Source organism: Equus przewalskii, chromosome 26, assembly GCF_037783145.1.
Source record: "Equus przewalskii isolate Varuska chromosome 26, EquPr2, whole genome shotgun sequence".
Classification (NCBI taxonomy): domain Eukaryota; kingdom Metazoa; phylum Chordata; class Mammalia; order Perissodactyla; family Equidae; genus Equus; species Equus przewalskii.
In genome coordinates, this window is record NC_091856.1 from 24,154,584 (window position 1) to 24,177,369 (window position 22,786).

Sequence of the window (22,786 nt, forward strand, 5' to 3'; positions counted from 1 at the left end):
GCCAAATCATCGTGTTAGAAACATCCATGCGAGCAGATGTAGAAGAGTAGCCCTGATGAGCTGGTAGGAAGCTGAGTCACAGGCATGCTCACCTGAAGGAAGCCTTTAGAGCGCACAGCTGTCTGGGTCTGCCCAGTGCCACGAAACCAAACAGTGCTGTCTCTGGCTAACTGCTCATCCGCCTAAAACGTGGCTCTAGAGGAGGCTGCCAATAATGGGACTCACACACACACTTCTGATAAAGAAGAACGGGCACGTGACCCAAGTCGGGCCTCACACACACACTTCTGATAAAGAAGAACGGGCACATGACCCAAGTCGGGCCTCTCAGCACCTCAGCCCCCTGGCCACCCTGACAGGGAGACAGCAAGGACAGGGAGTGTGAGAGTCCTCCTACCTCTTATGTAATAAACTGGGGAGATGTGATCCCAGCAGGGCTGCCAATGATGGGCCCAACCACTTGGAACTGGAGTAAGCGGATGCAAGAAAAAGCAGCCAGCTCTCGGGGAGACAGAGATTCGGTCCTGGCACTGTGCCAGGCAGCCATCCTTCCAGCAGTTTAGTTACACAAGGCAATAAATTTCCCTTTTTGCCTAAGTTACTCCAAGCTGGGTTTCTGTCACCGGCAAAAGAACTCATACTCATAGTATACTTCACCCTCTCTCTCCTCTCACTGTAATAGTCCCCCCTTCCAGTCCCTGCCGAATGTTCCTTGCCTCCTTATGAAGATGTTATATAGGAATACATCTTAATATCACAGCAGCCCAAAATTATTTTAGAAGCACCAGGGTTTATATGAATAAGTGAATTATGGAACCAAAAAACACCGTCTGACAATAGAGGGATAGGTAAATTACTGCATATCCACTTGATATAATATTACGTAGCTGTTTCAAAAGCTTACCAAGAGTAAGTTATAATGTAAAAAACAATTACATAACATATATACATAGATATGCGTGTGTATATATACATATATCCCCCCATCCAAATTCTACTGAATGGACATTTTTATGACAGTGGCAGAGAGACAGGACAAACTATTTTAAACTAAAAAACTTGCTATCCAACAGTGAAGGATGTAAGAATTGACCATGAAAACTGCACCTCTATAAAAGGACCCTCCAGCCAGTCTTCTTTACCTCATCCATAAAGGCACACCACTCAAATCTTACTCTGCTCGTTCAACTCAAGCGTCATCTCCTCCTAGGTCGCCCTGACTACTCCATTCCACAAGGATCTTTTGCACTATCTGTATAAGCTATATTAATTAGCTCTAGATTTTAAACTGCGCATTTTGTCATGTATAACATTTTCATCTCCCTTAGAAAAATAAAACTTTCAGAGGCCATACCTTGTATTTCCATCAACATCTAAATCAGGAGCATTTGGTGTTCAATAACTTTGAATAAACATAGGAAACAAGTCTTTTAATAACATGCAATAAACTGGTACACTCCAATATTGCTGGTGGCAGCATAAATTGGGCCAGTCCTTTGGACAAATAATCTGGCAGCATGATTAACTAGTACAAAATATTTGCACCATCTGATGCAGTAATCTCACTCCTCAGAATCTATCCTGAGGATTTCAAGAGAAAACATCTTTATGACCAAAGATATCATTGTGGCATTCTCTAAACTGCCCAAATGTCCAACAAAGGAGGAAATTATTAAGTAAGTTATGTGAAATCTACTCAATGAAGAGTATGCATCATTCAACATGATCACTCTGGAGCCTACACAATATGGAAAGATGCCCAGGAGAGAGTAAGTGACATGGGGAGACACCCATGACCGAGGAAGCGACATGGGGAGACATCCACGATAGAGAAAGTGACATGGCAAGACACCCACGACAGGGGAAGTGACAGGGGGAGATGCCCACAATAGTCTAAGTGACATTGGGAGACGCCCATGATAAAGGATCAAAGAACACAGAGGGTCTTTAGCTTCTGATGAGATTGGGCGCCCAGCTGTACCAGGCCGGAAGAGTGATACTGCAAAACAGTTACTTTATTAGGGTGGTGGAATTGTAGGTAACATTTTCTCATTTTTCTAAATTTCCATTACTACTCTCTTAATGTTCATTAAAATTTTCATTAAAATTTATAAACATTTGTATTTCAATTCTCTCATCAGCACTGGCATCAGGATTTCAAACGCTGGATCCTGGCATCCCCACCCACAGCAGGCACCAGAGAACCAACCTCTAGTACCTGTGGGCTCTTTTGAGCTCTCCTCTCTCACTTTGCCTGCCCTAGGCTCCTGGGCAGGTAATTCAATTAATACGAGTGTCAAGACCTGAGTGTCAACGATCCCTGAGTGTCAACACTGAATCCTTAAGTTTACATATACAGTCATACGTCGCTTAATGACGAGGATATGTTCTTAGAAACGCGTCGTCAGGTGATTTTGCCACTGTACCAACATCATAGAGTGCTCTTACACAAACCTAGATGGTACAGCCTACCACACACCTAGGTTATACGGTACTAATCTTACAGGACCACTGTCATATACACGTTCTGTTATTGACCAAAACGTTGTTATGCAGCACATGACTATAAAAGAAATTTTAAAAGATAACCTAGGGCCGGCCCAGTGGCACAGCGGTTAAGTTCGCACATTCCACTTCTCGGCGGGCCCGGGGTTCGCCGGTTCGGATCCAGGTGCGGACATGGCACCACTTGGCAAAATCCATGCTGTGGTGGGCGTCCCACGTATAAAGGAGAGGAAGATGGGCATGGATGTTAGCTCAGGGCCAGTCTTCCTCAGCAAAAAGAGGAGGATTGGCAGTAGTTAGCTCAGGGCTGATCTTCCTCAAAAATAAATAAATAAATAAAAGATAACCTACAGTTTGCCTCTATATTTTGCCTACCAAATTGAGAGAGAATTTTTTAAATGCTAACACCCAATGTTGCATAGAGCAGTCTTAAAAAAAGATCACCCTCACATAATCTAGTATAATCTTTCAGGAGAACAATTTGAGGATTATCTATAAAATAGCTTTGAAAACACTCACACTCTCTGACCCAGTAATTATACCTTGATCAGGAAACAATCAGTGGATAAATATTTATGTAGAACGATGTTTGCTGCAGCATTCATTATAAGGCAAAAAAAAAAAAAAAAGTGTAGCATCCTAAATGTCCTACGATAAGGGACTAGCTAAATAAACTGTAGCACATCCAAGTGATGAAATGTTATGCTTGCACACACAAAACATGTTTCTGAAGAACATTTATAACATGGCAACACACCAAAGAGAGAACACTCAATAAAACAAAAAGGATACAAAACTGCATTTTCACCTTGATACCAATAATGCACATGGGGGGGGTGGGGGAGACAGAAAGGAGAGCGAGGGAGAGCGGGAGGGAGGGCGGGAGAGCGAGAGACAGTATAAAAGGACTGAAACATCAAATAGTTAAGACTAGTCATTTCTAGGTGAGCAGATGACTGAAATATTCTCTTCTTACTATTTTTCAGATTTTTCTAAGTTTTCTGCAATGAACATCTCCCTAAAACCAGAAACAGCTGAACAGCCCCAGCCCGACCACACTGCCTACTATTTCAGAAGGGAACAGGCGCTGCTCACATGGATGGTGGCGTCTCCTTTGCTCTTCTCCCGATGGGCTGCCTCCAGGTCCTTCTCTAGTCTCTCCTTCTCCTGCTGCAGGTCACTCAGCTCCTGGGTGACCTTCTTAACGTTCCTGCGCAGTCTGTGGTTCTCCGTACTCTTGGTGAGGTTTTCTGCCTGCAGCTCAGCCAAAAGGGCTGCCTTTTCTAACAGAGCAGCCTCCTGATCTTCAGACCCCTAGCAGAGGAGGGAGAGAGGGGACAAGAGCTGATTTTCACGGCTCATTAAACAAACCAAGAAACCTGTGCTCCTTTTCCACCTTGGGGGGATAAAAGGAAAAGAAAAAGATTATTAACATAAACAACATTCAGGACTCAAAGCACAAATAATATGAAGATTTTGAAATAACTTAAGGTGATATTTATGTTATGATGTTGATGTTCAGGGGAGGAAAGGCTACGATTATGTAAAATACATACATACATTTTTAAGACTAGAAGGAAAAGCACAGAATGTTAATAGTAACTGCCTTTAGTGGGGTGGGAACATAGTTGATTTTTTCCCTTCACTTCTCTGTATTTTCAAATGCTCTAAGGTTAGGGAGAACATAACTTCTATAATGGTTTTTTTAAAAACAATTTAATTAAGTTATTTTAAAAAGGTAGAATGAAGAGCTTCACTTCAAACCAGAGAGATTCAAGCACTGTCCATGTTCATCTACATGAGAACGGCTCAAACCCACAGTCCTCTAGAGAAAAAGATGTGGTCAGCTTGGTAGCCTGATGGTCACCTTGAAAGGCTATAAATTGGGCAGAGTCCGAGGGCTAAATGTGTCAAGAACATCTTTATTTCATTAACAGACAGTTTGCTAGAGAAAATACATATGTGACTTCAAGCATATGAAAAAATGTTATAATTCACCAATAATCAAAAAGAGTAAATTGGGGGCGGGCCCGGTGGTGCAGCAGTTAAGTGTGCACATTCTGCTTCTCGGTGGCCCGGGCTTTGCTGGTTAGGATCCCGGGTGCAGACATGGCACCGCTTGGCACGCCATGCTGTGGTGGGCGTCCTACATATAAAAAGTAGAGGAAGATGGGCACGGATGTTAGCTTAGGGCCAGTCTTCCTCAGCAAAAAAGAGGAGGATTGGCAGCAGTTAGCTCAAAGCTAATCTTCCTCAAAAAAAAAAAAAACTCTCCAAAATTATATTAAAAAAAAAGAGTAAATTAAAACAAGCTCTCATTTAACAAGTGAGATTGTTTTAATGAGAATATCCAGTGCTGGCAAGCTTATTGTGAAATGGCACAATGAATACTCACTTTTCAAGAACTGATCAAGCATCTAGAAGCCAGGAAATATGCTGGCAGGACTGTGAACTGACAGAACTCCCTATGGACAGACTACACATATCAAGTGTGTGTATACAATATAAACATGTTCAGACTCATCCAAATAATTCCACTCCTAGGACTCAGTCTCAGAGGACGAATCCAAAATATGGGAGGGAAAGCCTTATACACAAAGTCATTCATCACAGAATTACTTAGAACAGTAAAAAAATACGAGACAATGCCTAAATGTGCAAGAATATGAAAATGGATAAGGAAAGTATAGTCAAGCCACACAACGAAATCTTAAAACTATATTTACAAAGAGTTGATAATATGGGAAGACTTCTAACTCACAATACTATATGAAAAAACAGAAGACCAAATTATAACTGATCTAAAAAATAAAATCCATGCATAGAAGAAAGCCTGGAAGGAAAACTACCAAAATGCTAATGGTGGTTGGGTGATTTTCTGGTTTTTTCTTCTTTCTAGTCTTCCGAAAAAAAAAATTTGAAGCATATATATATAATACTTTTAATCAGGAGAAAATATACTTTAAAAAATCTTTTCTTTGAATTAGACTGAGGCTTAAGATTAAAAAATCAAAAGCAGGGCCAGCCCAGTGGTGCAGAGGTTAAGTCTGCACATTCCGCTTCAGCAGCCCAGCGTTCGCCAGTTTGAACCCCAACCATGGACCTACGCACCGCTTGTCAGGACATGCTGTGGCAGGCATCCCACATATAAAGTAGAGAAAGATGGGCACGAATGTTAGCTCAGGGCCAGTCTTCCTCAGCAAAAAGAGGAGGATTGGCAGCAAATGTTAGCTCAGGGCTACTCTTCCTCAAAAAAAAAAGTCAAAAGCAAGGGACACTTGAGCTGTCAAGGTCACAACTTGGACTGGAGTAAAGGGACTGGCCCCAGCTCCCTGGCCTTTCCAGAAAATCCATCTCCACTACCATCGATAGTTAAGTCTTAGTTGTTCAGGAGAGGTGGGCTACAACCTAGTTAATCTAGGGGCAGGGGGTTCGGCTGTTCCTGGCCCACCTACAGCCCAGCCATCTGGGCCCATGTTTCTATTTAGGACACAGCAACAGAGACTGAGGGAGAACTCTATTCAAATTGCAAAGTAGGTTTTATAGAAGCCTTTTAGTTTCCTTTAAAATTAAAATAAATAAAAAGAAGTGGGAAACCTAGGTCACAGGCCAAAAAAAAAAAGTATCTGGGGCAGTGCTTATTTAAATAAATTCTAAAAACAAAAGTAGATAAACGATGATTGGGACAATGCTCAACTTGAACAATTTCACAGGTATCTTTCATCACACACTGATTATATATGGGGAGCTACAGCAGGCACTTTCACACACAACGTATCTCTGTTTCTCATACCGACCCTACAAAGTACAGGTTACTATCCCTATTTAAACAAGTGAGGCTCAGAACTGTTAAATGACTAGCCTGTCATCAGACCATAAGTGATTAAATCAGATTCAAATAATTTGGAGCCTGTGTTCTCTCTACAGCCCTATACTGCCTTGCCCATTCCAGTGAAGATTCCAATTAACACCAATAACTACCGAGAATTAAAACAAGAAGACTGAATTCAAGGAGAGTAGGCGAGAGACAGAACACCAATTAAGAGCTTGTTAAACATCGGACAGCAATGGTTAGTGTTAAAATAATAGTTATTATAAAGTGATGAAAGCTCTGCAGGACTATCATGCAGATAACGATGACAAAGCCTCTTTAAAAATCCAAGCTGAAAGAATTCAAATTCATACATTCTATTCCCTTCATAAAAATCCTTGCCATGTTAAATATTCCTTAAATGGCCCTTTGCAAAACTTCCTTGGAGAGTTCTTTACCTTGTTCTGCATGACACCCTGCTTTTTTGAATTCTAGTTCGTCAGTTAGGTGCTTATAAACAGTGGCAAATGTCTGGCCCAGTTAGACACGGTCAGAAACTGAAGGCCAAATGTAATATTAAACAGATCATCCTTCCCCACAGTGCAGAAACACTGTCATGTTTCTACATCAGGCAGAGAGGCAGAGAGCTCAGCGTTCAAAGAGCAGCGCCAGCTGTGTGACGTGGGGGAAGTGAACTTCTCCGAAGTTCAGGTTCCTCATCTGTGAAAGGAAGGATCTCGATTTCACAGGGTTGTTGTGAAGATTGAACGTGATGCATAGAGTACTGCTGCAGCGGCTGCGGAACAAATAAATCTAGCTCCCCTGTTCCACCACTGACTCCATTATCTTTCATCTCAATTGAAAGGTAACACGGAGAAGCCCCTCAGACTAAAAGCTATGTGTGTAACACCATTAGTAGAGAATTTGAAAAACAGACCGAAGTAACTACTCTATTTTTAATGCCAGAAGATTATACTACTCAATTTAAGGATGAGTTAACATTTATTGAGTTACTGCTTGTGCCCTGATATACTTTCTTACTTAATCCTTGTAAGGATTATGTGCCATAAGTCTGATTATCCAGATTTTACAACGCACGAGCAGGCTGGGAGAGCGCAAACGTCTTGCCCAAAGTTACACAGTGAAGAGCAGAGTCAGGATTCAAGTCCACGTCTGCCCATGTTCCTCCCATACAATGCACTAAATGCCGCTCTTTAAGAAGACTGTTTAAAAAGCACAGAGACAGACACACACACACGCACACAAATGAGTACAAGTCAAACTGCTGAAATCTGAATTAAGGCCAATGGACGCACCAATATCAACTGTCCTGGTTGCGACACTGTACTACAGTTTTGCAAGCTATTACACAAAGGGCAAAGGGTATACAGAAATCTACTGCATGTGAATCTACAACTATGTCAAAAGAAAAATTAACCAAAAAAAAGATTGGGTAGATCTACATATACTGCCATGGCAAGAACATTAGATGGGGAAAAAAAAAATTAGAGAACAAAATACATATTATGATCTTATTTTTAATTTTTCAAAGGTTGTATGTATATATGTATAAATATGCATTGAAAGAGTCAAGATGTTAACAGCAAACATCTTTAAGACATGAGTTTATTGGTGATTTTTATCAACCTCTTTCCACTATTTTAAGTACTTTATAAATTTCCTACAGTGTGTAATTTTACTTTTATAGCCAGGCAGGGAAAGGAGGAAGAAAAATGCTATTTCCAATTTGAAAATGTATTTTTTAAAGGGGTAAAAAAATATATTTTTTCAATGGGTACAGCCAGCCCACAGTGTAGACAGAGTCACATCTGTGATTAGAATTCACATCTCTGCACTGTGACAAATGCTCCAAGAGTTTGAATATTACTTGCTGTTGCTTCGGTGTCAGTCTTGATGCCAGCCCTGTGAGTTGTGGCTATTTCACTCAGGCTGCAATCAGTTCAAATCATATGACATCCCAAAAAGGTCCTAATACGTGAAAGAAAATGCATTTTCAAGTGTCTATGCAACATTCAAACTATGCATACCTCATAATGAAATAACCAATATAAGCGCACCGTGTGCATTTATTCACACACGCAATCAGAGCAGGGGAAAGAACACAGCCTTTGGAGTCAGACTTGAGTTCAAGTCCCAGCAACCAGTCGAACTGATACACACGCCCCACCATGGGTAAGGATTAAATGAGCGCTCTTGGAACAGCCAACCGGGCATGGAGCACCGGAGGAGTTTCGACAGTTCCTGACCTCTGTGCACTGAGGACATGAAACCTGGCCAACACTGTGTATGACAAGACCTCAGAAGTCATTCTGAAAGTCTTTCAACTAGGACTGAGGGTTATGAAATTAATAAATGTATGTAATAAATCTGGCTAACATTTAAATGTATAAGATTACTTTCTCTCCTTCAAGGCCCAACATAACAAGTAAAATATCACAACACTTATAAGGATGTCTGGTCTCTCTGCTTGTCAATTGCCAATGTATTTTTTTTTCTCAAGCAATGGGAAATATGGATGGATTTCCTAAGAATTCAGCTTTTAAAGCTTGTTATTTTCTAAGCAAGGAAAAAAAACTCAGTGAAAAGTGTAATCTCAGCTCCATTTTATCAACCACCGTCAAAATGGTGGGGAAGGCAAGCCTGAGATTCTAAAAGCAGAAATTTGTCTATGCTTCTAATACACTATGATCTAAACCAAATTACTTCAATTATTCTTAGTGTGAACCAAAGTTCTGCAAAAGATAAAGCATGGGATATGAATCTTAAGAATCAAACAGTCCTAAATTAGATTTAACTTCTAATTTCTACTTTATTTATAACCCAAAACAGCATGGGTGGAGGGGGTGGAAGGAGAAAGCTGAAAGCAGTATGTATTTATTCAGACGGTGGAATGTTACTGACTCATTAGGTCATCAGGAATAGGTACACACTGTATTGGGAAACATGGGGGGAATGTTAAAACAGACAACAACACAGAACTAAAATTAGCAAGAGAGAAGGAAGATTAAGGGGATGACCAGCAGGAGTCCTTGCAGTACAATATTGGGGGACAAAAGAGAAAAGGCAGGTCAAATCATGAAAGCCTGGACCAGAAAGCTGGGAGGGAGCAGGTAGGAGTGAAGAAGCCAGGTGGGGGAGGTATGGGTGACAGGTACAAACACAGGCTGGGAGTGAGACTGGCCCTGGGACCCAATCCTAGGCTCTATCGCTCACCACTCTGTGACCCTGAACAAGGTACCTGAACCTCTGAGCCAGGGTTTCCTCAGCAGTACAAGAAGGATACTAACAGTGGCTACTTCACGGAGCTGCTGTGCAGATTCATCAAGCTAATCCATGGAGAGCACTTAGCACGCGACTTGGCCCATAGTATGTGCTCAATAAATGCCAGCTGTTATTATTAGCAATTACTACGTTTAAATCCTGGCCTAACCACTTGCTAGCTGTATGACAGTGAATAAGTAGCATACCCTCGCTGAGCTTCAAAAGCCCTGCACACAAGGGGATGATAACTACCTTCCCCACAGGGTCGTGAGGATTAAATGAGACAGTCCACACATCTTGCACAGTCTCCTACTGGCACAGAGTAAACTCGGCCCTTCTAAACAGGGTTAGTTGTCGTCATTATCATTGTCACATTGAGGAGGGGGCTGGAGAAGCCCCCAAAGCTGGTGGAGGATTTCCTTTAATTAGACTGAGCTACTTCGATTACCAAAGACCACTGGAGTTTTCCTTGGTTCCTTGCAGCTGAGAAGTCCTGACCTCAGCAGGCGGAAGATCAAGGAGACAGCCACTTGGACCCAAGTGAACACTTACCTGGAAGATCTGGGTCTGCGCCTTCTGGGGGGCCTCTCTGGCTTTCGCGAAGGCAGCAGTGAGCTCTTCGATTTCAGAGTTAAGTTCTTCAACCTGGGCGAAAATAAGGAACAGCAGTCAAGTGCGCAGATGGGCTCTCCTCTCCGGGCACAGCCCACGTGCTTTTCCTGCTGAATGTGCAGCACTTAGAATCAAGAGCTGTGCAGTCAGACAAGGCCTGAAGTCGGAGAGGTCGGGTCTCTAGTTTGGCTGTTTACTAGCTGGATGGCTTCAGCCTTGGAATTAATCACGCTGAGACTTAATTCCCTCAACTACAAAACGAGGATACCACCACCCACCCAACTACAGCACTGTTGGGTTAAATGAGGTAATGCGTCCTGGGGCGCCAATGATGCCTGGGTCGTACAAAGTGTTACTATTATTGTCCATATAGATGACCCACCCAACAGTCTAGCCTGGCTAGTCCCAGGATTCCTCATCTTCTAGTGACCCTCTCCTACACCAGGGTCAGACATGAACTACCATGGTGACACCTAGGACTTTGCCAGCACCCAGAACTGCTCCATCACTGGTGCCACTATGTACTGAAGGTCCCCAGCTTCAGCTGGGCCCTGAACTCCCAAAACACGATACAAAGTATAACTACTATTAACGTGAGCCCAATCTCTGCTGCACCTGACACTGGTGATGACTCAGACTCTTGCCCTCCTTCAGCTTCTTCAAGACCACAGCTTCCTGGTTAGCTTCATCCTTCTGCAACCAGGCCTTCTGTCTCCTCTGGGCATTCCTCCTCCTGTACTTGAAATTCTGAAGCCCCCTGTGGTCCCATCCTCAGCCTTCTTTTCCCATTCTACGCTCTCCTGGATAAGTAAATCAACTCTTAGAATTGTAACGCACAGCTGTATAAGAATGGCTTCCAGATCTACATCTTCAGACCTGAGCTCTCCCCAGGCTTTGGACTCCTGGCATATCTATCTGCCTCCTGGACATCTCACCTTGATGGTCCACAAGCTCCTCAAAGTCAATACTTTCTAAACAGACTCATCACCTCCATCACCATCCTCATCTTGCCATCATACTCCACGTTTTACACTTTTAAGCGAGTTGGTGACCCCACCATATCCCTAGTCGTGCCAGCCAGACACCTAAAAGTCATCCCTCACTGCTTTTTCTCTCAATTCCTACATCTAATCATCAAATTTCCCCAAATTTACTTCTAACCTTCAGTTATTTCTAATTTTATTTCTTGAATGAGCCCACCCCTCCCTTCCTACTGGCGTGACCACTGCTCTAATTCAGCCTTTCTGAATTAGGTGGCTCTTGGCGCAGCTACTGGCCTCCCTGCCTCCGTGCTCATCTTCCCGCAGTCCTCTCTCTGGACAGAGGCACAGATCTCCCTAAAATGCAAATGGGATCATCCCCCCGCTGCTTCAGAGCCTTTAGTGGCCTGCCACCCAAGCAGCTAAGTGTGATTAGGTTTCCACCACCACCGGCTGGCCCGTGCAACCTCTCCAGCTCCTTCTCTCGCCTCACTTAATGCTCTGACAACCTCAAACTGCTTTTGGTTCCACAAACACATATCAGGCTCTTTCCTAACTTACTGCCTCGACCAGTGTTCTCCCCTCTGTATGAAATGGCCTCCTTGTCTCTGCCTCCCTTCCCAACTAACTCCTACTCATCCTCTAAGATTCCGCTCAGATACCTTCTCCTAGAAGCGCCACTCCCCGGTACCCATATACACACTCTAATCTGGATTAGGGCCCCTTCCTTCCACTTCCACAGCCCCTGCCCTTCCCCCTCACACCACCTTCACTCTGCCTTTCTTCCCCACTAGACTGCAAGCAGAGCTGGGCTTTCCTCTCTGCATCTGTGCCTACGACAGATTGCTATACTAATGACAAGATGACAGCATGGAACCACCAGCCACAACCTTGGGTCCCAACAGGCAACAACCCAGCTAGCTATCTAACTATCCGCAGTCGTGGCCTTGCCTCCCAAACTCTTTTATCTCAATCTTCTGTTGTCTTTCAAAACATTAGACATTGTCCAATATGGCAGCGAATAGCCCCTATGGCCCCTGGGCACTTGAAATTTGGTCAGTCTGAATTGAGATGCACTGTAAGCACATCTGGACTTCAAAGACAAAGTTCAGATTTAAAGAATGTTAAATACCTCATTACTACTATTGTTCCCTTGATTACATGTTGAAATGCTCATATGTAGGACATATGTATTATTAAAGTTAATTTCACTTGTTTCTTTTTCCTTCTGATGTGGCTACTGGAAAATTCAAAATTACGTAAGCATCTCACGTTCTATTTTTATTGGACAGCACTGGATCAGACACTTCAAAAAGAATTTTCAATGGACTAAAGGACCCCTTCCATACTTTCTATACTCATCTCAGCGCTCTCATAAACCTTTCCCCTGAAGCTAAAAATTCAGGGTAGGACAGGCCAGTCACAGAAGCTAATAAAGAAAAATTTCACTTCAGGACTATCAGACATACCTCTTTTTCCTTTGACTTTAATGCCATGGTTAGACCCTGAATGGCCTTATCCCTCTTTAAACTATTTTTCTTTTCTGTAGCAATTTCTCTTTCCTTCTCTCTCAGGTCCTCCTGAAGTGCCTAAATTAGATTAGAAAAAGATTCACTAAGTTGATGCGTTCCAACCAAAACGCACTGTAAATATATCTTTAAGAGCACACTCAAACGCAGTTATTCTATCTCACTCCTGTCAACCTGTGATTAATGTTTCCAAGTAGAGCTGAACGCAGTGGCATCAGCTCCAAGTTCCCGTGTTCCCGCTCACGGCACCAGGGCTGGGTGAAAGGAGGGGAGCAGATCAGTTAAGACGACGACAGCTACTCCTCTGGGAAGGACTCCAATGCCTTCTGGAATTTGAATACAGTCACATCAGAGTCTCTGAAACCGCACCGGGTTATTTGGGGGAAATAACAGATCATTAATTTCATTCCTTAATGCTACAAATGCTGGCAGAGAATTTGGCTTGATGGAGACTGAACATATACATTTATAGTCTGAGTTCACTTCCAAAGATAATCACTGCTGCCTCGCTCCCGGGCTGTTGTGAGGATCAAACGAGATAATGGACGGGAAAGCACTTTCTAAGCTGGCAGGCGCTGCACAGGTGCCGACTACTGTGGCTGGGGTGCCATGGTAATGGCTCTGGAATCACACTGGCGGGTCTGAATCCTTGCTATACCTCTCCCAGCTCCGTGACCTTGGGTAAGGGACCTCACCTCTTTGAGCTTCACAGGCCACATACACAAAATGGGAATGCCTGCTTCAGAGAGTCATTGCAAAGACTGAGAAAGCTTCTCTAAAGTACCTACAGCTTGACTGGCACACAGCAGCACTCAAGGAATGACAGCTATTGTCACACAGAATTGTCTATTGCATTCAGAATAAAGCAAGAGGCGAAGATAAATCTTTGGAAAATTTTTAAAAATTTTATCAACATACCTGGATCCTCTCTTCAAAGTGATTCCTCTCCTTCTGGCGCTCCATTTGTGCAGCCTAAGAAATGGCAGTCATTGGTGCGCAGAAGGGACCCACAACCCAGCAGCTTCCCCAGAACAATTAGAGTGAGCAGCTCGTTCACTCGCTGCTCCCCACTGCTGTGGAACTCACGGAAACAAGTGTCCACTCCTTCTCTCTGTCTCACCCAAAGTGCCACCGGAGTGAAGAAAAACGTAAAGACAAGCCACCCACACTGGTTATCACCAGCCCCAGAGAAAGTAAACCAAGGAGCAGCAGGACAACGAAGAAGCCTGCTAAAGGACAGGGCCGGGGGTGAGAGGAGGGTTAAACGGAGGAGCAGGAGGCAGGGCTGATTACAGCCGAACACCAACCGGTGAGGCAAAAGAATTCACTGCTGTGGTCGGGACAAAGGAGACCCCTCCATAAAGAAATCAAGACTTTCCACGAACATCCAGAACATCCCGTAATGTGAATGTACCACAGGAGCAACTGCCTTGGTCCAGCACAAATTGGAAGGTCTCGACTAGGCCCACCTGCACTTCTGGGTCCTGCCCACCCTTTTCAACACAGCTTCACATGGAGGCCGCCTAGTGTGGCGGAGGGGTCCAGGGAGCTGTGGGGTCTGGCACTAGTAACCCACCTCTTGGAGCCTGGGAAAATATAACAACTCCTCTGAGCCTGCTTCTAAACTCGATGAGGAGACCGTGATCTCTGCCTCATGAGGTGGCCAGGAGGACTCAGTGAGGTGGCATGCTGAAGCCGTTCGCGTGCTGCCAGGCCCAATGTGAGTCAGTTCCCTCCCCTCACTGCCTCTGAAGTTCCAGACCAAAGGTGGCTTCAAGCCTGCCTCTGACCACAAAGGTAAACAGGTATGTACCACTACTTATCCTAAGAAAACCCCAAGGATGAAAATAAAGTCCCCGGGCAACAACGAATTAACACATGGCAAAACAGAGGCAAGCAAATGTGAAGTGTTTTTTCAACCAACTCTTTATACAAACACGAGGTTGGAAGGAAAAGAAAAACGCCAGGGCCCCTGACACAGGAGGCTTCTGCTAATTCCTAGGTTGACAGGGAGCTAATATTTAGAAGTAGACAGTGTGCAAATCTTGGCGACTGAAGTGCATCCCACTTCCCACTGAGGAGTCCGGTCTGCTAATTAAAGTCACCCCTTCAAGTCCCATCGCCTCACCTCAGTTTCGCTCTCCTTTTCTCCCCTCAGAGCAGCAGAAAGTCCTTGGAGCTCTCCAGATGACACGTTCTTATCAGAAGATGCCATCTGAGATTTCTCCTCTTCAAGGCACTGAATTAAAGCTTCTTTGCTCTTCAAAGACAGCTTCAACTCCTCAATCAGTCTAAAAGAGAAGGAAATTTAAATATTAATTCTAAGCTGTTCTCTTAGCTCAGAGGAGCAGGAGGAGGTAGGAAACGGGGCCAGACATCTTCAAAGTAGACACGTCCACTGACTGAACAGAAACGCAATGGCATTTTGCAGGGTGGAGATTAAGGGCCAGAATTCGTGCGCCATTAACCGTCCCCTCGCCTCTAGCCTGGGCCCGGGCGATCCAACCTCTGAGCTGCCAGACTAGTCTGCTGGAGTCACACCCCGACTCGAAGACTTCCAGTGGCCCACGGTCGACAGCAGTGGATTACCAATGTTTTAGGCCAAGAAATCCTCTCTCCAAAAGGAATCCAGCACTGAAGCCTAAACAAGCACGCCCAATAAAGCGGACTTGTTCTGTGAGGGGAAAGGACAGAGCACGTCCCTCCCGGGCTTCTCAGGGCAAACTCAAAAACACACCAACTTTCAACATAAAGGCTCAACTCCTGAGCCAGGCCTTCTAGCCTCAGCTTTTAGGGCCTAGAAGGTCAGAGGCCCTGCTGACAGCTTGTTTCACCTCTCACACGTAGCTGTCCCCGCTCCACCGCTGCTCAGGAGCCTCACTTCCCATTCTCCCCAGAAGCCAGGCTGTTTTGTGCCTCTAGACCTTTGCTCACATTAGTCCCTCCACCTAGAATGCCCTTCACAACTCTCCTCCACCTGATAAACACCCAGCATCCACCCGAGTCAGCGAGGCATTTCCTCCCCTCAAGGCATCTTTGCCAACCCACACCCCTAGGGTCCCCTCAGGTAGAGCTGAACACCGCCTTCTCGGGGCCACCAAATTACCTCACATCAGCTGTTCTCTGACCTCGCCAAGTTAATTACCCTCGCTGAGCCTGCATTTCCTCAGTATAGAATGGGATTACCTTTTTATGTCATTGGAGATAAGCTATTTAAAATGGCCCTACACAGTTCCAGGCACATGGCAGAACTTAACAAATGACAGCCGATATAATTTTACTTTTTTTTTTTTTTTAACATTCAACCTTCAGCATTTTGTCAGAGGATGCTCAGAAGAGCTTTTCTGTACCTAAGACTAGACAGCAAGCTCGTTCAGTAGAAAGAGCAAAGGCTTGGAACTGGAAGTCTGAGAGCTTCCCTCGCTCCCAGGTGAAGGGGAGGAGGGAGCTGGAAGCAGTGAAAGCACCCAGCAATGCACTGTGCTGTGGTCTGAATATCTGTGTCCTCCCAAAATTCATACACGGAAATCCTAACCCCCAAAGTGATGGGATTAGAAGGTGGGGCCTTTGGGAGATCATGAGGGTGGAACTCTCAAGAATGGGAGCAGTGCCTCGTAAATGAGGCTCCAGAAAGATCCCTCACCGCTTCCACCATGTGCAATACAATGGGAAGCCTGCAACCAGGAAGAGGGTCCCCCCCGCCCCAACCATGCTGGCACCTCCATCTTGGACTTCCACCCTCCAGAACCGTAAGAAATAAACTTCTATGTCTGTAAGCTATTTTGTTTTGGCCCCCCAAATGGACTAAGACAATTGGGTACAGAGGGTACCAGGCAGCACCAGTGCAAGGCTCCCAAAACTGGGAAAAGGAGTAAGACTGTTCTCGAGGGGTTCAACTCGGAAATCACCACATAACCAACTGGAGAGGTAAAAAGTCACCAAACTGCAAGCTCAAATGGATGTGTTGTGAAGTATGTAACCTACACTTCACTAAAACTGATTTGTTTCAGCGAGTTCCAGATAGGGATGGAAACGCGTGGGGCAGCCTGTGGGGACTGTGGCCGAGCTGGAGCACCGGGCCCATCTAAGGCAGCAGCTCAACCTAGCAAGACCACGGCCAGTCTGCCACATCTTCCAGGGTTTCAAAAGAAGCTGGAAATGCAGACTTTTACATGAAAATAGATTTTTTTAAATACTAGCCACTAATTCAAACTTTTAAAAGCACTGCGTGGGCCAAATAAACCCTATCTGTTGGCCATATTTAACCTGCAGGGCTCCACAATGTCACTGCCTGAAAGATACAGACTAGCTCTCGGGTCAGATGGAAGGAAATTAAGTAGGGAAAGCACATACCTTTGGAAAGGGGGGTGGGAGCCCAGAAGCCCAGAAAGACACCAGCAGTGCCCACCCTAGTGAGGGTCTGCCCAACAGCGGGTCAATCTGTGTGGCAGATCTGGATCCATCTCACCAAGGCGCGCCGGGACCCCTGTTCCAATTCTGTGCTTAGTAATTCACCTTCTGACCTCCTTAGCCTCCTGAGCAGGGCTGCCTTCAGGCAGGGTTCCACCTGGAACACTGATCCTGGTTCCACCACAGCGAGGGCCACCCCCTAAGCAAGCAGAAATCCAGAGCAGACATCTGGCGGCTGCAGATCTACCCCTGAGAGACACATGCATTCGCAGCTCTGACCTATGGGAAACCCCAGGAAGATGCAGCCTTTAGCAAGGCCCTAACCAGACCCCCACATCCATGGAGACCCCACCACCTGGACCACAGTAAATACTCCATGAGCATTAACACTTCCCAAGTTCCCTCCTCCACAGACGAGACGCCAAGCTTCTGCAGTGTATGTGAACAGGGACCACCCTTCCCTGTGATCACCTGAAATGTGCCAGGAGCCACACCTTTGCATGTGCTGTTCCCTCGGGAGGGCAAGGCTTCCTCATCCCAGCTCCCAGCACCTCCTCTGACAAGCCTACCCTGCTCCACCCTCAAGCAGAGCTGATCACAGCCCAGAACCCTGAACTTACCTCTAGCACCAAATCTTGACTTTTTGTTCCTTACATCTGTCCCCTCCCCACCACCGGGAGCTCCATACAAGGAAGACAGTGTTCATCTCTGCATTCCTGACACCCAGCCTGAGGCCATGCTCAGTAGCTGGTTAACAATGAATCTGTATCATTCATGTAAGCCCTTTAATTCAGGCCTTAATCAATGCATATACTCAAGCCCCTCCTGGACTCTCCTCTTGGATGCCCCACATCCTTCAACCCAATACATCCCAACTAAAAGCTCATCTTCCCACCCCCTCCACCCAAAACATCTCTTCTTTCTCCCTTTTTCCCCCAAACTCAGCAAACTGCGCCACCGTCCCACAGTTGCTCGTGAGCAACCTGGGTGAGGGGTTACCTGCAGCCTTTTCCCTCCAATCCACCAGCCATCAAGCCCTTCAAGCCATCACTGTCAATTCTACCTTTTAACCATCTCTGCCTGTTCTCCACCCCTACTTCTGTCCTCTGGGTCCTCATCACCTCCGTCTCTTGTCTGGACTTCTGCATCAGCCTGAGAACCAATCTTATCAGTAAACTCCACAGCCTACCCACCCTCCAGAGGGCTCTCTCTAAAATTATGTCTGATCTTGTCATCCCCCAACCCCCACCCCCGACTCCCAGCCTTAACTCTTCAGTGGCTTCTCATATGCCCTGAAGACAAGACCCAAACTCTTCAACAAGGCCCACAAGGTCTGCTCCAGCTTCCCTGTCTTCGTCTCTTCCCGCCTCCCTTCCAAAGCAGGACACTCTGCAAGTTGATGAGGATCACGGCTGCCCAGGGAGAGCAGCTCAAGACATCCTGCCCTACGTACCATCTATATCATCCTCGGGAAGCAGGGGACGTTCTGACCTGATCCAATCTGATTCTTACCTAAAGTTATAGGACCACCCAGTAACCAGACCCTACCTGCACTGATACCATTTTAATGACTTTTTTTTATATAATCTTTCCTTTGTCTTGTAAAGAGATAACTCACATACCTACACCTTCAATTTAGCCCTACCTTCAACCCATGTTCGTAGCTCTTTACTGCCCATGGGACCTGTCCCCATGCTACTCCCTGCTATTTTCTGAATGAAAGAGCGCTACTGCCAGGCCTTGAGAGTCCAAGCAATCTTTCTTCCGACTCGTCGGCTCAGCGAGCCCGCATCATGTTGTTGTGCTTCTTTCAGTTCCTTGACCCTGCTGCGTGCACTCTGGCCTCTGCACTGTCACACAGATATACAGTTCCCAATGCCTGCAACACTTTTTCTTCCCCCAAGTCATTTCTCCTTATTCTAGTACTTCCTGTAGGAAGCCTTTCCTAATCCCTCTAAACTGAGTTAGAGAAATAGGTTGTGTGGACCCAGCATTTATCCCATCTAGCCCTTATCTCTATTCCTGCCCTCCACTCCTGCCAGCAAGCTAGATGCTGAGCTTAAATTTTGACAATGAGGGGCCGGCCAGGTGGCTCAGCAGTTAAGTACACATGTTCTGCCTCAGCAGCCCAGGGTTCGCCGGTTCGGATCCCAGGTGCAGACATGGCACTGCTTGGCACACCATGCTATGGTAGGCGTCCCACGTATAAAGTAGAGGAAGATGGGCACGGATGTTAGCTCAGGGCCAGTCTTCCTCAGCAAAAAGAGGAGGATTGACAGCAGTTAGCTCAGAGCAAATCTTCCTCAAGAGAAAACATTTTGACAATGAGCTTCCTTAAGAGAGGGTCCCAGTCTGTACCCCTCACTCCTATGTTCTAATCAACACTGAGTGAAGTAGAAGATGCTCAGGAAATATTTGTTGATCCAACAGACCCAATGAATGAACCGCTGAGCACCCGTGGGACCCTGCAGGGCCTTTCCGAGCAGCTCTCTCCCAGGACCTCCTCACAAACCCACCCCAGACCCTCCCACGCCCTTCACAGGGCCAAGAACTCCGTCTGTCTTTTCTTCTTCGGGGGCCGCCCCACACATTCTAGTCTATTCCCTGGGCCCCCTACTCCCAGTTTAACTGCTGGGGACTCTCAGGAAAGACAAGCCCATAAGCCTTCCAAGGGCTTCGCCACTCATCAGTTGGGAGAAAAAGAAGGCAAGGTAGAAATGATTTGTGTGGAAAGATTCCAGATTCCATCATTTCTCTCAGTCTCCAGACTCCACCTCTCTGGGGACGGTGTCTGGAAAGGCTGGTCCTCGGAAGGGGAGGCTCAGCAACAAGGCACACGTCCGGGAGGTCTCTCTTCCTAGCCATGTCATCAAGAAAAACACTCACTCACTCAGCACAGGGGTCCTACCCCTCACGGAGAACTCGGTTTCCTACCCCAGCCTGAGATTAATCCCAAAACTTCAGTTTTCCAGATCAAAGCTAAGAAAAGGTTGCAGAGCGTCCAATAAGTGCTAGCTCCTCCAAATGCTGAAGCTGGGGCACTTATGAACAGAGACCACGGGCTGTCCCTCAGGGTCTGTTTGATCTTCTTTTAAAGATAATCCCAAACTTTTGCTCACCTGATTTCCCACCCATAATGAAAACAAGCAGCAGACTCGAACCTCAAAAGTTGTCACCGAGACAGAAATAGAAGTGAACAGCAGCTGGGGAGCCCGGGCAACTGGGCACAAGCACCCCAACAACATGTCAGGCCCAGCGATCAGGGGATACCGAGCAACTGAGAAAAAGGAACTGCAGGCAGAATCCTGTATCTAAGGAAGCAGGCAAGCAGATGGTTTGCTTACAACAACTTTTGTCAAACTCCAAACATGCTTGGAATTGGCTCTTCAATGGAAAGGTCACAGGTTAACCAGCAGTTTCACTGATATTTAATTAACTCAGGCTTCCACTTAGTAACTGCCAAAGCAAGGCAAGGATATCAAAATGTAAGGTTTGTGGTAAAGAATAAAACCTCAACTCTCTCCTAACCAGTTTTGATCAGAAATTTGGTTGCAAGACACAATGAACATTAAAGGTTGCCTAAAGCCACATGATCCATGCATTTCTCTGGACTAAATGGCACACATTTTATTCCTGGGCCATCAAAGAGCTCTGTACTTGGCCTATATTGTTTGGCCCCTTGAACTGTACTAATCTGGGCCCTCAGCCTGTTTTAAAAGATATGACAGAAAACAGGCCACACAAAACTCACTAGTATTTCTCTGGGGATGTAGTCACTTACTGTTCCCTTTGGGAAGATCCACAAGAGAAATTTTTCTCTGGCAACGCCAAGTAAGACCAGGCTTCTCCTGAGTTACTAGTTTATTTTATTCTTGTGAACAGTGTGAAACTTCTGTCCACCAAGATTGTTTTTCCCTTTTTCCTTTGGCTACCAGGAAGCTTACAGCCAAAACAGAATGCTAAATCTAGTACCTGAGTAGAACTTTTCACCATGAATTTCTATTTACTAACTTATATCTGTCCTTCTAACACTCTCCTATCCCTTTTCCCTCACCCTGACTTTATCTCTAGTTTTCTTACTGTGTTGGATATGTTCTGGTAAGTCACTTAAGTCCTGTGGGAAACAAGTGGGGAGGGGAAGGAAAGAAGGGAAGGAAGTTCTTTCGCCGCGCTGCCAGAGAGATGAACGCTACAGTGTCACAGGGATAAGAGTCAGACCTGTCCTTCTCTTCCAGGACCAGAGCTGTTTCCAGGTCCCCCTCGCGCATCTTCTTCATCTCGGAAAGCTTGTTTTCCAAGCTCAGCCGAAGGGCCTTCTCCGCTTCTGTCCCTGCAAAGGCCTTTTCCAGTTCCGCTTGGGCAGCTTTCACATCCTAGAGTCAAATTAAATGCATTTGATGCAATTTTTCAATACAATTGGGAACATTTTGAAAGGAAATTGGATTAAAATATAAATATTTATGACTTTTTCTCCGGCACCTCTCCCCTCCCTGAATTGTACTATACATGGGGAGAATCAGTAATAAATACATGTGCAGCCATTTTTCCCCCTTGTATCCTGAAGAGTAACAGGCATTTCCAATGGAAAAGACCCAACTCTACAAGAACTGTATTCCTGGTTTTGAAAAATCATATCGATATTTACCACTTCAGTGAGAACAAGGAGAAATGCGCCTTTCAGTACCTGAACATACACACATTCCAAAGAGCCACCACAATCTCCATGCAAACTCACCCCACACCCCACGGCCCCCTCACCATTTTTTTTTTTTAAGATAATGACTACGCAATTCTAAAGCACATTTTCTTTATCTCCAAGGTGATTTAGGTGGTGAAAAACTCTATGCTATTCCTGAGAGCTCACAGAAGCCCACAAGGAAATTATCTAAATCATGCAGACAGTGTCTCTGTGAGGGAAAAAGGCCCTGGTGCTCAGGAAAGTGAGCTGGGAGTAGATGTGAATCTCCAGCTACCTGTGCCAAACGCCTCTGATTATATCACAAAGATAAAAGTCAAACTGAACTGGGCTCAAACCCCAGCTCCCACTTATTTGCTGTGTGACCTTGGGTAGTCACTTAACCTCTCTGAGCCCCAGCTACCCAATCTATAAAACAGGAATAACCAAGAGTTGCTGTGAGACTGTCAAATGCCTGCTGTATCACAGGAAGCTCCTCCTGCCTGCCCTTTCCCTCACAGTGCCTCCCCCACCACTGTCTCCCCACTAGGCTTGCCTGTCAATCCATGAGAGCTGGGAAGAATCATTTCCCAATACTCTGAGACAAGAAACGACTAAACCTATGTAATGAGCACCTACTCAAGGCCAGGCTTTGAGTGAGGAGCTTCATTTCTGTTATCTTCGATCCTCACCCAACACTAGAAAGTTACATACGAGAGAGGGCAGTTTACAATGCAGGCTCTGCAGCCAGACCAGCTGGCCTTGCTGCCTGTGTGGCCTTAAGCAAGTGACTCAGTCACTCTGTGCCTGTGTCATCATGTGTTTTTTGTTTTTGTTTCGTTTTAAAGAAAGGCTGATAAAAGGATTTCCCTCCCAGGCTTATGGAAGGGATTGACTAAGTCAAAGCATGCAAGAAGCGAGAAGGGAGCGTCCCCCGTGGTCAGCCCTCCATTGACTCAGTCCCGCTGCTGCCACAATCACT

At 45.5% G+C, this 22,786-nt stretch overlaps 1 protein-coding gene across 11 annotated transcripts in view; it reads right to left on the reverse strand.

Annotated features, from left to right (window-relative positions):
* Positions 1-22,786, reverse strand: part of CDK5RAP2 (CDK5 regulatory subunit associated protein 2) — a 172,439-nt gene that overhangs the window by 114,129 nt on the left and 35,524 nt on the right. For all 11 annotated transcript variants that reach the window (XM_070596221.1, XM_070596222.1, XM_070596219.1 and 8 more), the window contains 6 exons: positions 21,348-21,502; positions 14,848-15,010; positions 13,638-13,691; positions 12,660-12,779; positions 10,151-10,243; positions 3,601-3,819 (listed from right to left, as the gene is read on the reverse strand). In XM_070596221.1, coding sequence (XP_070452322.1) covers positions 3,601-3,819; positions 10,151-10,243; positions 12,660-12,779; positions 13,638-13,691; positions 14,848-15,010; positions 21,348-21,502 — 804 coding nt within the window. The remainder of the gene's footprint in view (positions 1-3,600; positions 3,820-10,150; positions 10,244-12,659; positions 12,780-13,637; positions 13,692-14,847; positions 15,011-21,347; positions 21,503-22,786) is intronic.